Source organism: Hypanus sabinus, chromosome 10 (assembly GCF_030144855.1).
Source record: "Hypanus sabinus isolate sHypSab1 chromosome 10, sHypSab1.hap1, whole genome shotgun sequence".
Classification (NCBI taxonomy): domain Eukaryota; kingdom Metazoa; phylum Chordata; class Chondrichthyes; order Myliobatiformes; family Dasyatidae; genus Hypanus; species Hypanus sabinus.
Window position 1 is genome coordinate 45125173 of NC_082715.1, and position 18000 is coordinate 45143172.

General features: G+C 39.0%; 1 protein-coding gene across 5 annotated transcripts in view; it reads right to left on the bottom strand.

Annotated features, from left to right (window-relative positions):
• The window catches only part of LOC132400629 (pumilio homolog 2-like), a 139499-nt gene that overhangs the window by 54898 nt on the left and 66601 nt on the right, over window positions 1-18000 (bottom strand). For 4 of the 5 annotated variants that reach the window (XM_059981792.1, XM_059981789.1, XM_059981791.1 and 1 more), the window contains exons 6-7: window positions 9496-9659; window positions 6795-7071 (exon numbers count right to left, since the gene is read on the bottom strand). The exons of the other annotated variant lie outside the window; for it this stretch is intronic. In XM_059981792.1, the coding sequence (XP_059837775.1) occupies window positions 6795-7071; window positions 9496-9659 (441 nt within the window). The remainder of the gene's footprint in view (window positions 1-6794; window positions 7072-9495; window positions 9660-18000) is intronic. 5 annotated transcript variants of the gene reach the window in all.

Here is an 18000-nt window from a genome sequence, read left to right on the forward strand (position 1 = left end):
GCCTATCCAAAGAAACCTAGTCTTTCCTTGTACTTGAGGCATTCCATTCCAAGGAACACCTTTTATTCCCTAGACTGAACGTGTTAATCCCTACCAAACTCAAAAGCCTCATAAGTTTTGGCTAATTAATAGAGTAGTTCATAATGAGCTGAAGCTAAAGTTAACAAAACTAATTTCTGATTCACCCAAAAATACTGCAAGTGTAGTCTCATATTTTTGTAGATATCCCTGGAATCTGGAAAAAAAAGGCTTTGAAGTAATAATTATACATTTGAGTTTCTTCTTGGAAAATAGAAATATAATAATTCATATATATTAACTCTGGAACATAACAGAATTCAGAAGCTACTTCAGATACATGTGACTAGTAGATTTTGTGAAAATCAAAAACATTAATGATAATGTAGTTGTAGGCAGAATATATGTAAATTTTATGTGCAAAACCCACCCATTTCAATTAGAAAGTGATCCAACAGCAAATTCAGAAGACATGAAAGTGAATATAGTTGCACAACATATCCTATTAAGACATCATTTTCTCAGTCTTTGATTTTTTTTCATCTTTATTATCTTTCTTGTATTTTTTAAATATTACTATCATCTAACTGCAGACAAGTTATAGTCTATTTCACTGTGTACTAATTACAAACCACCAAAGTAAAAAAGTAGGACTGCCAAGTTAACCAATAAAAACTTACCTCAGGTTAATGGCATTTCTAATCATATTTTTAAAAACTAAAATCCCAGTACAGTATCTTAGAATGCACCTGTCATTAAAACCTTGTCTTAATCTCTTGAGAGTTTAATATTTTCAATGTGTTCCATTTACATCATGAGCTTGCCTATATTTGTGTAGTTTTCACACTCCTTCAGTATTTGCATTCCTTTCCTACACCTCATTCTTCTCGCTTTTCCCCATTTCACCCTACCCCAATACTTTTCTTATGTCTCTCCACTCTCCATCACCGGTCCTCCTCCTGTCCCATATGGTACCATAATGGAGCAGGACTTAGTTCCAGATACTGGATGAACATTGGGAGAGCAACAAACACAAGAGAAAATCTGCAGATACTGGAAATCAAAGCAATGCACACAAATGTTGGAGGAACTCAGCAGGCCAGACTGCATCTATGGAAAAAAAAAGTCCAGTTTATGTTTCAGGCCAAGACATCAGTACTGCCAAAAGGTTTTGGTCTGAAATGTTGACTGCACTTTTTTTTTCTATTGGCAGAGAACGTAGGCTTTCACTAATATTTTACAGGAAGTGGCAGAGTGCCAATATTTTTGAAGAGTGGGGGCAAGGAATTTGCAATTATTCGGAGGCAGCATACTGTCTGCAGGTCTTGTGATTTTTGTGAGAATTTGCTAATGGTTTAGGTCTTTTTTGTTGAGAGTGGTGACAATAGGTAGGGAAATGAATGGTGGCCATAGTCTAAATTCCAAGATATATGGCCCAGGCAATTCTTTAAAATGATGGCCTAATCTCATATATGATTAAAACTTTAAATTAAAACCTAGTAACATGAACTCATATTAACGCTGATTGACAGCTCTAATAAATAAAACCATCACCATAATTTTTCATTGAATCACTTCTAATGCTTTGTCTTCTTTTTAAAATTTACATGGATTCAAACTTCCATTAAAAAAAGGTTTAATTAATATTTAATTAATTTTTTTTCAGATCCCCAATACTTATTTCTGAGCATGTCATCATTTTCCAAACTGTGACTGCCCAACCAATTCCATATTTCGATAAAATATCTGCACTTATTCTAACAGGACTAATATAGCTAGCCTCTATTACAAAGCCTTAAAACAGTTATTTTTGCATTTACTGTTTCAGATGATTCATGCAATCAAGATTATGTACTGGATACACAATCTGAAGAGGAAATAAAATATGAAAATAAAATTAAGAAGTGTGAAGACTAAAGACATAAATGACCAGCATCTGCAAATAATTGTGTTATGAGGATATATTATAAAGAAATGTACACAAAAATGTTAATCAATATTAGCACTACTTGTGCTGAAGAACCTGCTTATTAAGTTCTTGTGAATTATCCATGAACAAAACTATAGCCAATCCAGCATGCAATCTAATTAAAGCATGATATTTTCTAAAATTCCACAAGCTCATTTTATGCTGAAATAATGCTAGCGGCTAATTAATACCTAAAATCCCACAACTCTTCTACATGGTAGTCAATGAGTCAATCTGTAACTAAAGATTTTGCCCCTTATCTCAGAGGGGCTGTATTGTCATTGGAGAGTCACAAGGAGGGTCATGAGGATGATTCCAGGAATGAAGAGATTAACCAAAGAGGAGCGTCTGGCAGCTCTGTCCCTGGACTCACTGGTATTTAGAAGAACGCGTGGGGATCTCATTGAAACCTACTGAAAGGACTAGATAAGATGGATGTTGAGAGGATGTTTCCTCTGGTGGGGGTATGCGGAACTAGAGAGCACAGATTCAAAACTGAGGAGCGACCTTTTAGAACAGAAGTAATAGGGAACTTTTTTTAATAGCCAGAGTGATGAATCTGTGGAATGCTCTACCACAGACTGTGGTGGAGGCCAAGTCTGTGGGTATATTTAAAGTGGAAATTGATAGATAGGGGCATCAAGGGATATGGTGAGAAGGAGCGGAGTGAATGGGCTGAATGGCCTAATTCTGCTCGCATGTCTTATGGTCTAAAGAACACTGGAAACTTTGCAAAGTGCAAGCTCAAAATAGAAAATACGAGGAAAAGACAACTTGAAAACACATAAATCTAATTCTATGTTTGAATAAGAGTGGAAGTTTAAAAGAATGCCATTGGGAGATAGACTGATGTTATTGAATATCTAGTAAAAATGCAAAATTATTTCAACAGCAACACATAATATGCTAAAACACAGAAAACTCCACTAACAGAGTCACTGACTGACTAAAGAGGTAATTCTATGGTAAGAAAATGACCATAAAACAAGGGATTAACAAGTACAAAAGCAGATGCCAGAAATTTATTATGATATTTTTGTAAAAATTATAGTTAAAATCAACAGCTGCCAATCAACTGTCTAAAACACGATCAAAGGCACAGTAACTCACAACATTAGATGAGACTGTTCAAAAATATTGGACCTTACAATTTAATAATTCCAAGCTAGCTTCATACAGGTGTTAGACACTACACAGAGACGTTAACATTGGTAAAAACCAGGAGAGAATGAGATCAGACACAAACATATGAATGATGTAAATCAATTAAATGAATCTTCCTGTTAGCATATCAGTCAGGATTGTCCTGCCTTTACCTGCAAATCACAGAATCAATTACACAGAAGACCACTGTGCCTGGGGTCATTCTTTTAAAGAGTTTTCCAGTTCGTCCAATATACATTCTCGCTTGGCCCAGTAACTCTTTTCCCTCTTCCCAAGCATTTATCCAATTCCTTCCATCTTATAAGGTGTTGTCCTTAACATTACAATGACTTCCTGTATAAAATCACTTCAAAACACCCTCAATCTAATTACATACATTTCTGAATGAAAAACTTGTTGCCTTTGCTATCTTTCTGTATCATAACACTATACAGAATTTTTTTAAATCTATTACTTTAACATTGCACTTAGCATATACAGTATATGCAGTGCATCTAGCATAACAATGCTTGTTTAAAGTTCCAAGAATTCAAAATAATTGCTTTCATCTCAGATGATGACATAGCCTTTTATCTTTTATGCTCAACTAGAAACCAACTGTGGAAGGTGATTATATGAAAAGCCACAAGAAAACAAAAGGTGGTTTAACCTCAAACAAGTCCTTTGTTCTGGCTTGAACAGTGGGTTCACCAGCACAGGAGTCCCTTTTAGGTTGGAATAGATTTACCTTACTGAACTATCTTTCAGAATCTTATCATTAATACCCTGATATTCTGCTTCAAACTATTAGTTCATGAAAATAATTTTAAAACATGTTTAAACAGGAAGAGGCAAAAATAATTTTGCAAGCATCATGACTCTCAAACCTCATCTTAATATACTAATTAAAATCTGGGGAAACTGGGAGGTCTCAAAGTGGTGCAAGCAAACAACACAACCAATGACAATGCCCTGCAGATAGTTAACAAAATTAATTTTCTTCTTTTAAATATGATTCTTTTACTACATGTGATTAGAACCTGTGATTTACAACTTGATGCGCATTTTAAGGCTGAGTGACCTGGCACGGAGATGTCTTTGAGGTTAGGAGCAGACTGTGTGACCTGGTGGGCTAGATGCAAGCAAGGTTGAAGTCAACGAGGGTGAGAGCAAAGGCCAGGCGGGTGTTCGGCACCATCAGCCTGTGTGACTGGTATTCCTCTCCCTGTCGCTAGCTTCTGTCAGAGGAAAGTACAGGAGTCTTGGGATCCACGTTGCAAGGATTGATCGGTAAACCTATGGGCTCATTTTGGGGGGCGTTGATGTTCATGTTCCATGTATATCTGGATTCTGGTTATTCTTCTTTTTCGTTATTTTTGAGCGGTTTGATTAGGGTGATCAATACAAACCTGGGGCACTTGGCGAAGAATGGCTCTGTGTAGTGGCTAGTGGCATGATGCTGAACTGAACTAAACTGAAGACTCTTGGATTGACAATTAACATTCGTTGTGTTGTTCACTCGCTTTTTACTATTTATGTAATGTGTTCTTTTTTCATACTCTGGGTAATTGATGTTTTCTTGAACGGGCCATAGTCTTTCTTTGTTTTTATGGTTGCCTGCAGGAGGATGAATCTCAGAGTTGTATACATACTTTGATAGTAATTGTGCTTCTTTGAATAAGAGTGGAAGTTTAAAAGAATGCGATTGGAAGATTTACTGATGTTATTGAATATCCAGTGAAAATGCTTCAACAGCAACACATAATATACTAAAACACAGAAAACTCCACTAACAGAGAGTCACTGACTGACTTTAAGAGATAATTCCACCATTTGTAGACAATTTGGCTTACTGTGGACTGCTAAGTACTCAAATTTTTAGAAACACTGTGTAGTCTTTTCCAGCTTCATGCATCTCCATAATTCTTCTAAGGCCCTTGAAAGTTGATTTGATTGAGGCATGGTGCACATTAACAGATCTTTCTTGAGAAGAACAGGCTCTGTCAGTAACCTGACTTTGTGTGCCTTTTTTTTAATTAGGCTGGGCACCTCTACAACCCACACCTCCAACCTCATCTCATTGACTGGAACCCCTGACTCCATATAGCTTTTGTAGAAGGCATTACCCCAGAGTTACACATACTTTTTCCAACAAATACATGTAATAATAGATAATTTTTCCCAATAAATAAATAAATAGTACAACTTGTTTTGTGTTACTTATTTAATAGAGTGCTGTTTATCTAGTTTTAAGACTTGTGGAAAGATCTGATCATATTTTGGTTATACTTATGAAGAAATAGAGAAAATTCTACAGGTTTCACAAGCTTTCAAGCACCACTGTCTACATACTTATTCATAAACCTAGGGTGCCCAAGACTTTTGAACAATACTGTATTTGTCATTGTGGAAAGGAGAGCAAATTTGTAAATCTGGTGGCAGCAAAAGATGTAGAGAAATGCAAGGGTGGAGCACCTTGAGATGGATGTAGAACAGGTGGCAGAGGAAGAGTGCTGGGTGGAAGAGGGGTGTTGTGAGTGCAGGCACACCCATCCCTGAGACTCCAAACAAGGTTATTTGATTCCGAACAATTTGTTTATTGATCATTGTAGAATGTCTTTGGTCCTTTCTGCTCCCTCCTTTTTCCCCTCCCCTTTTCCCAACCATGATTCCACTCTCTCTGCCTCCTTCCCATTCTCAGTCCACAAAAGAAACCCACATCAGAGTCAGGTTTATCATCACTCACGTCATGAAATTTGCTTTACTTTGCAGCAGCAGTACAGTGCAATACATAAAATTACTACAGAACTGTGCAAAAGTCTCAAGCACTCTAACTATATATGCGTGGCTAAGACTTTTCACAGTATCATATATCATGTTAATTCACTTACTTTTTATAGAACTACTTAGATTTAAATACTGCACAGATAGAGCAGGAGGAAAGTAAACCTGTAAGCACAAAGCTGTGAAATTTTTAACTAGAAAGAAAATTTAAAAATGCAAAAATTGGTTTAATATGAATAAGATGAAAATTCACATTGAATGCAAGCATTAATGAACATTAACAGTGATTTCCTTCAACAAACATGCTGAAACTGTCAAATAAAATTTTGTGGAAGGAAATGTTTAGAAAGAATATATACATTATTCCTGGTAAGCTTTGTTGGAAAAAAAATGATGATAAATAGTTAAAATCACGTAATTTCCTGGAGGCAAGATTAAAATAAGAAAGCAACTTCAATTTGAATCAGAACCTATATTAAAACATATAAATTTTTAAAAGCTTATTATTACACTCTGAAAATACTTGACATTGGCAAAACTATACAACAGCATATGCCAATTTCCCTTTGGTGGCAGGAGCCACATCAATTTTCTAGCAGAAATGGTTAAGCCATTAAAATGGTTTTCAGAAGGAAAGAGTTACTCAAATTCTGATTGAACATTTTTTTTTAAATCATCTTCTATAGGCACACATAGCTGATTTATTTTAGGAAAACCTTTTTTTTTAATGTGAAGCACTGATTTTAACCAAGTTGTTGCAATATGTTTGGGGTTTTGTAACATTCTGATATACTTTTCTATTTCAAATGTACTCAACTCAGTTAATAATGCTTACATGGGGGAGAATCAAACATCAAGTCACTCAGCAAAAAAGACTAACCTGATGCTGGGAGTTGTAGTCAAAAAGACCTACAGCTGCTGCTGCTGAGGAGTCCATGGACACTTGACCGCTTGAATAGTCAAACTGCAAATGATCTAAGCCAACTGCGGCCTCAATGGTGTCTAAACTTTGAGTGTCAGAATTATGGAACTCTTCTCCAGATGGTTTATTTGTTGTAGTATTAGACAATTGGACTAAACCTTCTGAAGTATTTTGGTTTGGACCCAGGCGTTCAGCCACTTCTGTGGGAGAGGCTTGATGACTTCCAGGAGTACGACTGTGCAGCATAAAAATACAAATAACGATTTATAGTTTTCTGTTAAATGCAATATGCACACTCTTTAAAAAGGCAGTATTTGAATTAAAAAGCTACTTTAAAAAGTTTAATGGGCAGTTCATACTGCTATTAAAACAATTATTGAAATATTATAAATACTAGATATTGAGTGCCTGTAAAATTCAAATTTACCCTCTTTTTAGTTTACCGCAAATTACTTCTCATTATCAAACAAATTAATGAAATAAATAGGTAAATAAAATGCTGTGGCCCTTATCCCTCAAATGGCATCTGCTGATTATTTGAAGATTCATGCACTAATATCAACATACAAGCACATTTTTTCCCCAGGTTTGGTACACTTTTGGGACCTCTTAAAACATGTTGGGTCCTTTCTCAAATACTTGTCCTCCACAACTCCCCATCATTATCCAAACTGACTTCTCCCCTCCTCCAGTCATTTTTTTGACATGGAAATGTCCTTAGGCACAAAATTCTCTCTGCAACAGAAATCGCCCTTAGTGTAGCAGGATATTACTGCTAACTTAATGGGAAATATAGCTTCTGATTAACTGAATATACTTTGTTCATTTTGTTTCAAAAATGATTATGACAAATCTAAAAAGTAACAATTACGTCAAAATTGACAGAAATGACATCAAAATATTAGAAATATTAGAAATGCCTTTGAACTGCCGGAGTGTGAATTGGTCACCCATGAATGATGAAGTACTTTTTGGTTCCATAAAACTTTCCACCTCTCATAGGAAACTGTGCTCGTTGTAGTTCTCACCTAACCACTACTGACTTAATATCTATTACGATATATGTAAGACAGCACACCTGATAGCTTCTTTTTCTTCCAAAACCAATTGCAAAGCTGCCTATATATCACTGAAACATAATTCACATTCTATCTGAATTTGTATGCGGCAGATACTGCACATCAGCAACTGCAGATATAGAGCAATGTCAAGGCACATTTACAAAAATATCATGCATCGTCCCTTATGCCTTCCATGTAAAATGACAAATATATAGAAACAATTTGAAATTCTAAGCAGTCATCCATGAGTTAAGATTCCTTTTAAATGGGAAACTGTAATTATCCTTGGAAATGAATCACTTTCGTTGATAACAAATTTTTTTTTAATCATACAAGGACCATTTATTGAAAAATGGATAGCAATGGCAACATTTTAACAATGATCTCTAAGCATATCTATTACTGATGATATATTAATAATAAACATTTTCTCCAGATCTTAATATCAAGAAATAACATTAAGTTACCAGTATATCCCACTTGAGTCACAGATCAATGACTTCCTCCATGCTCTTCTTTACTCAAAGCAAATAGTTGAAACCCAAGGGTAAAACCTTTCATCCATTGGTAAATTCAGCTCCAAACCACCCAAAGTCTGTGAGATGGTTTCTTCCATATTTTAAATCTAAATATATTGATGATGTTGTTTCTCATTTACTATATACTATAAAAATCTATTATTCCCCAGATACCTTTCTCTTAAAATAAGCCTACAATAAAAAAAACTTGCTGCATTTTGTTGATTCCTTTTCAATTTCCAAACCCTCCTCCACCCGATACCCCTAAACGTGTTGGAGAAGTGTATATTTATAATCAAAAGACTACAAGCAGATATAGGCAACTACCCTCAATGTAAGTTTCTTAATCCAGATGGCAGAATAACTGCAGTAAGGAGAAAACTTGTATCTAATGGCGCATATAGGGTGTGGAAAAGTCTGCAGAGATGATAGAAATCAAGAAGACTTATAAGAATGTGCAAACATGGTCTTGTCATATTGTGATTTGAGAATATTAGATTTCACTGTAGAGGATGTAATTGATTGCAAGTTGAATTAAAGCAATTCAAGCTCTTTCTCTCAGTCTGTATTAAAAATCGAGCCATGATACAAGCTGTGAAATCTTCATCTTCAAAAATTATCTAATATAAAATTCCAGTATAGAGTTTATAAAAATTGGCATTAGGTGACAACTTTGCATTCTAAGTAACAGTTAAGTTAGTTGTAAACACACTAAAGTTTGGTTGGAGATACCTTTCTTGTTATTTTGCTAGTTCTTGTCTATGACTGGATATTGACTAAAATTAGCCATTCCAGAAATAAACAAACTTGAAGTAGCTTCAGATGAAACCAGCAAAATTGTACTGACAATACACCTTGCCCTATTCCTTACAAAGGGCAGGGCAGAAATGGAGGGGAGGCCTATTTTCAAGTCATTTTTATATAGCCCTTATACTTGGTCTGCTCAGACTTGCACTGCTGCAAGACTTCGAAATAGACTACCTGAGCACTTGATAGCATGCCAACATTTAATTTATGAAAGTAAGTCTGATAGCTTATAAACTTTCACAAAATTTATGAATACCGAAATAAGACACTTACTTGAAGTCTTTGCAATCTGTATCTATTCCATTCTGCAAAACTAGCCCATTAGCTTTGGAAATATCATCTTGTGTCAGATCTCTTTTTTTATCTTCCTCGAATGGTGATGATTTCCCTTTCTGATCAGCCTTGTCATTTTCATCAGGCTCTGTGTCTCCAGCACCCTAATGAAACAAATCCACTAAAGCAGGCATACTACAGAGACATACTGTTTAGAGTCCTCATCATTAGTTTACATCAGGATATTTCCAAGCAGAACCAATGTTCCAAATATTTTAAATGCCCAATAGGAAAGTTAAAGGATGTATTTCTTCATAAATACTAACGACGTCATATAAACAAGGAAAGCCCCTGTTTCAATTCAGAAGCTCTGTTAGTCTAACCAGAATAGTGGCAAGGCTGCTATACGTGCTTTCAGTGGTGTTTTGTTAAAATTAGCTCTGGCATCACATCATAATCCAGAAATCTCCCTGAGAAATCTCTTCAGAATACTAAAGAAATTACATTTTTCCGTATTATTCCTAGTTTCCTTCTCCTTCAAATATCTTCAAAATTGCTCTTCTTAACCTCAGGTTAAACTCAGTTGTTTAATATTTTTCCTTGTCACTCCTCTCAACTTTGAATTTGTTTTGACCATTGCTTTGCTATGTAGCTGAGCTTGATACTTTACATGATTTCTACATTCATTTTTTGCTGAACGCTTAGTGCAGAAAGAAATTTCAGAATGACCTTTTAGTTAGCAAAAATTAAAACAATACAAGCTTAGGAAGAAGTAGAAAGAGCCATTATTGTACTTCACTTAAGATGCACTGAAGCTTACATTTTGGCTTGGCTTGGGCCAAAGTATTGCTCCATAGATACATACATCTCTGCTAAATGTTAATTCTCTGCAAATGATCTAGACAATAGATTTCACAATTCTATAGCAATAGGCTGATATTGAACTCTTCTTCACCCAAAACACTCAGACTTTTCCAGCAAGTATCACTAAATTACAATCAACAATTGGTAACATTGGCAATCATCTGTTTCTTGAACACCAGCCAACAGTAATAACTATTATCCACAAGCTGTAATGAGCATGAGCATTCATCAGCCTATACAAACATTTATAAAGAGGAAACCGATGACAAAGAGATCATTACATCAAATAATTTTCTTAATAATTGAAGACATGCCTGCTTTACCAGTAATCCATTTAAAAGCAAGAAATAAAGGTGATAGCACTCTACATCAAATATCACTTCAGTTTAAATTCAAGGAATAGACTAAGCAAAAAGAAATCTCCATAATGCGCAATAACTATTTAGGGCTGAGATCAGATAATCAACATTTAAATGGATAATAATAGATAAATCCTGTACACGTTAAAAAAACAATGAAATGTTGCAAATGTGGTGCAGCTGCATGAACAAGCTCATGAACAATTACTGTTGTAAATTACTCTTTCAGGTAATCAGCTCTCACCGTACATCAATAATGTAATGGGCAGCAAATAAGTAGATGAGAGGCTTTAGCACTAAAGCAAAGGTCTGTAGTAGTGCACTCACAAAGGAAAATGGAGGCAACTAGGTCAAAGCAACGGTCGCAGTCCATTCGGCGGAAAAGGCCTCACGCAGGTCAGGGAAGGTGAGATTTAAAACAAGGCACTTCAACAATTTTTCCCTTTTTTTGTTTTCAGCAGTGCAACCACAGTTGAATCAGTGGAGAAGGCCTCACACAGGTTCAAGAAGAGATTAATTTAAAATTGAGCTTTCATGGGATTTTGTTTTTTTATGGCAGTGCCGTCACAATTTATTAGCAAGGGCAAATAAGGGGAGGACGTCACGTGATGACGTAGGATCGAGACGCTGGAACTCAGCTCTCCCGTTAAAAAATCAATAAATTAATGTTTAAGTGAAGAAAAGTTAGTCAATACTTTCTAAAAGTTACTTATAAACTACTCCGGATTGTTTCAAGCAAGGGCAAATAAAAATAAACCAGGGACAAGCAGAGCAACCATTGAGCGAGTGGACCAGGGTTAGAGTGGGGAGGCTTTTGCTATCAGGCTTGGGGGAGAGCAGGCTTGGACAAGGCATCTGGTGAATTTCTTTCTTCATCTTCTTCATTCTTTGCCTTTTAGTACATAAGTTAGAGCAGTGAGAAAGTCTCCAGGGGTTGTGATACATTCTTTGTGTGAGATGTGGGGAGACCTCCAGCCTCATGGATAATGACATCTGCAGCTGGTGCACCGAGCTGCAGCTCATAAGAGAACATGTTAAGGAAGTGGAGCTGCAACTCGATGATCTTCAGCTCATACAGGAAACTGAGATGATACATGGGTGCTACAAGGAGACAGTCATCCCTAAGTTGCAGGAGGCAAATACCTAGATGACCATCAGGAGAGGGATGGGAAATAGGCAGCCAGTACAGAGTATCCCTATGGCCACTGCCCTCAATAACAAGTATTCTATTTTGATACAGTTGAGAAGGATGACCTACAGGGGAAAGCTATAGCAACTAGGTTTCTAGCATTGTGGCTCAGAAGGTAAGGTGGGGGGGGGGGGGAGGGAGAGAGAGAGGGGGAGAGAGAGAGAGAGGGGGGGGGAGAGAGAGAGAGAGGGGGGGAGAGAGAGAGAGAGGGGGGGAGAGGGAGAGGGAGGGGGGGAGAGGGAGAGGGAGGGGGAGAGGGAGGGGGAGAGGGAGAGGGAGAGGGAGAGGGAGAGGGAGAGGGAGAGGGAGAGGGAGAGGGAGAGGGAGAGGGAGAGGGAGAGGGAGAGGGAGAGGGAGAGGGAGGGAGAGGGGGAGAGGGAGAGGGAGAGAGAGGGAGAGGGAGAGGGAGAGGGAGAGGGAGAGGGAGAGGGAGAGGGAGAGGGAGAGGGAGAGGGAGAGGGAGAGGGAGAGGGAGAGGGAGAGGGAGAGGGAGAGGGAGAGGGAGAGGGAGAGGGAGAGGGAGAGAGGGGGAGAGAGAGAGAGGGGGGGAGAGAGAGAGAGAGGGGGGGAGAGAGAGAGAGGGGGGGAGAGAGAGAGAGAGGGGGGGAGAGAGGGAGAGGGGGAGAGGGGGAGAGGGGGAGAGGGGGAGAGGGGGAGAGGGGGAGAGGGGGAGAGGGGGAGAGGGGGGAGAGGGGGAGAGGGGGAGAGGGGGAGAGGGGGAGAGGGGGGGAGGGGGGGAGGGGGGGAGGGGGAGAGGGGGGAGAGGGGGAGAGGGGGAGAGGGGGAGAGGGGGGGAGGGGGGGAGGGGGGGAGGGGGGGAGGGGGAGGGGGAGGGGGAGGGGGAGGGGGAGGGGGAGGGGGAGGGGGAGGGGGAGGGGGAGGGGGAGGGGGAGGGGGGGAGGGGGAGGGGGAGGGGGAGGGGGAGGGAGAGGGGGAGGGAGAGGGGGAGGGAGAGGGAGAGGGAGAGGGAGAGGGAGAGGGAGAGGGAGAGGGAGAGGGAGAGGGAGAGGGAGAGGGAGAGGGAGAGGGAGAGGGAGAGGGAGAGGGAGAGGGAGAGGGAGAGGGAGAGGGAGAGGGAGAGGGAGAGGGAGAGGGAGAGGGAGAGGGAGAGGGAGAGGGAGAGGGAGGGAGAGAGAGAAAACAAATGCATAGCTAGAAGAATAAACACGAGACATGAGAATCTGTGGATGCAATAGAGACACCCGGATGGTATTTTGTCTCTCAGGTACCAAGGTCAGGGGTGCTCAGATCGGGTCCACCACTTTCTAAAAAGGGGGAGGGTGAGCAGCCAGAAGTCTTTGTACATATTACCACCAATGACATTGATAGGCAAAGCGAAGAGATACTAAAGAGACAATTTAGGGAACTAGGTAGAACACTGAAAAACAGGACTTCCAGGGTAGTAATCTCTGGACTGCAGCCTGTGCCATGCACCAGTGAGGGTACAAAAAAGATGATTTGGCAGATGAATGTGTGGCTGAGAAACTGGTGTAGGGTTTCAGATTTCTGCATCACTGGGATTTCTTCTGGGGAAGGCATAACTTATACAAAAAGGTGGGGGAGGGCTACTGGTTTACAAGCAGAGGCCATGTGGTCAGACACATGAAAGGCAAAATTGCTGTCAGTGGGATGAGTTGCAGTGTAAAAAGGGGGTCAAAATCAAAAAAGATGATGAACACAGGACTTAAGTTGTTATATTGGAATACACGCGGTATACAGAATAAGGTAGGTGATTTTGTAGCACGGTTAGAGATTGGCAGATATGTCATGAGCATCAGAGTCCTGGCTGCAAGATCATAGTTGGAGGCTTAAAATCCATGGACACATTGTATCAAAAGGACAAGCAGGTAGGCATGGGGTGCCATGGCTCTGTTGGTAAAACATAAAATCAAGTCCTTATAAAGAGGTAACATGGGATAGAAAGACAGAATTCTTGATGGGAGTTATATACAGCCCTCTGAAGAGTAGCCAGGATGTAGGCTAAAAATTACAACTGGATATTGAGAATGCATGCCAAAGGGCAATGTTACAATAGTCCTGGGGGATTTCAATATACAGGTACGATTGGGAAGATCAAGTTGGTGCTGGAACACAAGAGAAAGAATCTGTAGAATGCCTACAAGATGGCTTTTTAGAGCAGTTTGTGGTTCAGGCCACTACAGAATTAGTTGTTCTGGACTGGGCATTGTGTAATGAACCAGATAGGATTACGGAGGTTAAGGTAAAGGAGCACTTAGGAGACAGTGGACTTTATATGACAGAATTCAACCCGCAATTTGAGAAGAAGCTAAAGTCAGATGTATCAGCAGTACAGTGGAGTAAAGGGAAATACAGAGGAATGAGAGAGGAGCTGACTAAAGATGATCGGATGGGGACACTAGCATGGATAACAGCAGTGCAGAAATCACTGGAGTTTTGGGGTGCAATTCAAGAGTGGAAGAGAAGATACACCCCACAGAAGTATTCTAAAGGCACAAAAAAAAAGAAAATCTGCAGATACTGGAAATCCAAGTAACACACACACAAAATGTTGGGAGGAATTCAGCAGGCCAGGCAATATTTATGTAAAAGAACAAAAAGTTGAGGTTTTAGGCTGCCTTCAAAGACATCATGGTGAAACCTGCACTTGACATGGAAGTCAACACAGAAGAAAAACAGAGTATACGATAAAGCAAAAGTTAGTGGGAAATTAGAGGATAAGGGAATGTTTAAAAAAAAACCCATGTGGGGGGTGGAAGAAGATGAAATATTAAGGTAAGCTAGCCAATAATATCAGAAGATACTAAAAGATTTTTCAGATATACAAAGAGTAAAAGAGGGGTGAAAGCATATATTGGATCACCAGAAATGGATGCTGGAGAGGTAGTAATGAGGGACAATGAAACGGCACACAAGCTGAATAGGTATTTTACATCAGTCTTCACTCTGAAAGACGGTAGCAGTTTGCCAGAAGTTTGAGAGTGTCAGGGGCAGAAGCGAGAGCAGTTGTTATTAATAAGGAGAAGGTGCTTGGAGGGCTGAAAGGCCTGAATGGAGAAAAGTCACCTTGACCAGATGGAGTACACCCCTGGATTCTAAAAGATAGCTAAAGAGATTGTGAAGGCATTAGTAATGATCTTTCAAGAATCAGTAGATTCTGACATAGTTCTGGAGATCTGGAAAATTGCAAATGTTACAACACTCTTCAAGATGGGATGAAGGCAGAAGAAAGGTAATTATAGGTCAGTTAGCTTGATCTCAGTGGTTGAGAAGATGCTGGGAGTCTATTGTTAAGGATGTGGTTGCAGGTACTTGGAGGCACATGATAATAGATGGAAGTCAGCATGGTTTCTTTAAGGGGAAATCTTACCTGACAAATCTGTTGGAATTCTTTGAAGAAATAACAAGCAAGACAGACAAAGAAGAATCAATGGCAGTTGTGCACTTTGATTTTCTGAAAGCCTTTGACAAGATAAGAGCCTATGGTATTACAGGAAAGATATGAGCATGAATAGGGCATTGGCTGACTGGCAAAATGGAAAAAAAAATGAGTAGGAATAAAAGGAGCCTTTTCTGATTGGCTGCCAGTGACAAGTGGTCTTCTGCAGGGTCAGTGTTGGGTCTGCTCTGTTTTTATGTTGCACGTCGATCTGATGACAGAATTGATGACTTTGTGGCAAATTTTGCAGACTATACAAAGACAAGTGGAGGGGCAGGAAGTGTTGAGGAAGCAGAGAGGCTAAAAAAGGACACAAATTAGGAGAATGGGCAAAAAATGGCCAATGGAATAGTGTCAGGAAGTGTATGATCATGCACTTTGGTAAAAGGAATAAAACCACGTACTATTTTCTAAATGGGGAGAAAATTCAAAAATTTGAGGTGCAAAGAGGCTTGGGAGTCCTCGTGCAGTTTTTCCTAAAGGTTAGTTTGCAGGTTGAGTCAGTGGGGAGGAAGGCAAATGCAATGTTTGCATTCATTTCAGAGGTCTAAAATATAAAAGCAAGGATATAATGAGACTTACTAAGGCTCTGGATAGGCCTCATTATGAGCAGTTTGGGGCCACTTATTTAAGAAAATATTTGCTGACTGCTGACAGTGGAGTGGGTTTAGAGGAGGTTCACAAGAATGATTCCAGGAATGAAAGGGTTATCGTATGTGGAGCAACTAATGGCTCTGGGCTTGTAGTCAATGGAATTTAGAAGAATGAGGAGAGATCTCATTGAAACCTATCAAATACTGAAAGGCCTTGATAGAGTGGATGTGGAGGTGATGTTTCCTATGGTGGGAGCGTCTAAGACCAGAGGCACAGCCTCAGAATAGAGGGATGTCAATTTATAACTGAGATGGAGGAATTTCTTTATCTGGAGGATGGCGGATCTGTGGAATTCATTACCATAGGCGGCTGTGGAAGCCAACTCATTGGCTGTATTTATGATAGAAGCTGGTCAGTTCTTGACTATTCAGGGCCTGATAGGTTACAGGGAGAAGGCAGGAGGATGGGGTTGAGAGGGAAATAAATCAGCCAGGATTAAAGTACCGAATGGCTCAATTCTGCTCCTAGGTCTTATGGTTTTAATGTCAAATGGACATTTAGAAGTAGCTTGGCATAAAATGTTAATTTGCAACAGAACCTGGTTTTGACTTTTATATCTGATGGAAATCTGTTCACTAAACTTTTTTGCTCATTTCCTTTTCTGATTATTTATGTGCTCTGAACATCCAATGAAAGACTTTTTTTCTTAAAAGTATTACACTACATCTGATAGATGCACTCTGATCCTACACGTTAATTGTTAAAAAATTATACTGCAGTAGTTCTAGATCTACTTAGCAGTAGACCCTCAAAGAAATTTAGCAGAAAAGAACATCAAAGAATGATGGGCAAGCTATATTTCATTGCTTTACACAAAATACTGCCCTTTATATTTTTAAGTCTTGTTTTTGGACTCTTCAAAGAGATCTGACAAGTTCAGTGTTTTCTTCTGTACATTAAAAACAAAGACTAAGTTTTCACAATATCCTACAGCTACTAAGAAGCATACTGTTTCAAAATACACACAGAAATTCCATGAATTGTAAGAGAGAACAGGGAAGTGAACAGGAGAGTGAATTGACATACACTCAGTGGGTCAATGGGCCTTACAGAACTAAGACATGGGAAAATCCGATACTACTGCATATGCAAAAGGGTATCGTTTTCTACAATTTACATTCTAAATATTGGAGTGTCCTGAATCCAAACTTTAGAATTGTTTTCCTTCCCACCTAGGTCTCTCACATTATATCTCCCAATAAAAGATTATCTGACTTTTTTTGTTATGAACAGATTGCCAAATGTCCAAATAATGCCTAGGAAGACCCACTTATCTATTAACATACCATGAACTCCATCTAATTTACAGAAACTGCATTCATCTTTCAAATTTTGTAGTTAAACATTAAAAATCTAAATCATTATTGTGCCTTTAAGACAAAGTCATACCCAAAAGCATTTTCAATGTTCAATCCCAAGCCAATGGAAGATTAGGGCACATACAAATCAACCCAGTTAAAAGGATACTTCAAAGAACTGCAACAAGAAAAAGTAAACAGAGCTGAGAGAAGAGTCAGAATTACATTAGCATAAAACCAAATCAATTCAAGCCTGGGCTTTCAGTAAGATTAATAAAAATAATTGCTTTCAGTTTTTTGAATTGTCATAGTCCTCATTAAAATATCTGCATCTAACAAAACCATTAGATGTACAGATGGCTAATAATCAGTGAGTCTTTTGATTCAGGCAAGAGAAAGTATCAATTAACTAATTACTACTTAGCCTCTGAAGGCCAACATCTGCAATCTTCTCAAAGAAAACAGCTTAAAACATTTCATGGAGAGGGCCGGGGGGCTTCACTATGAATAAATTAAGTTGACCTGGAAGGGACAGTTTAAATGGTGAATTGGGAGCAAACAAGAGGACCACACTTAATTGGAGAAGTTGCTAGTAGGTAGAAGAAATGTTTAACCCACCTCCAAAGACAGGTCTGGTGGTTAGTGCTTAATATGTCCAATGGCAAGTGTACAGATATATACAGGAGCGAATTGTTGGCAGTATGGTAATGAGGAGGCATACAG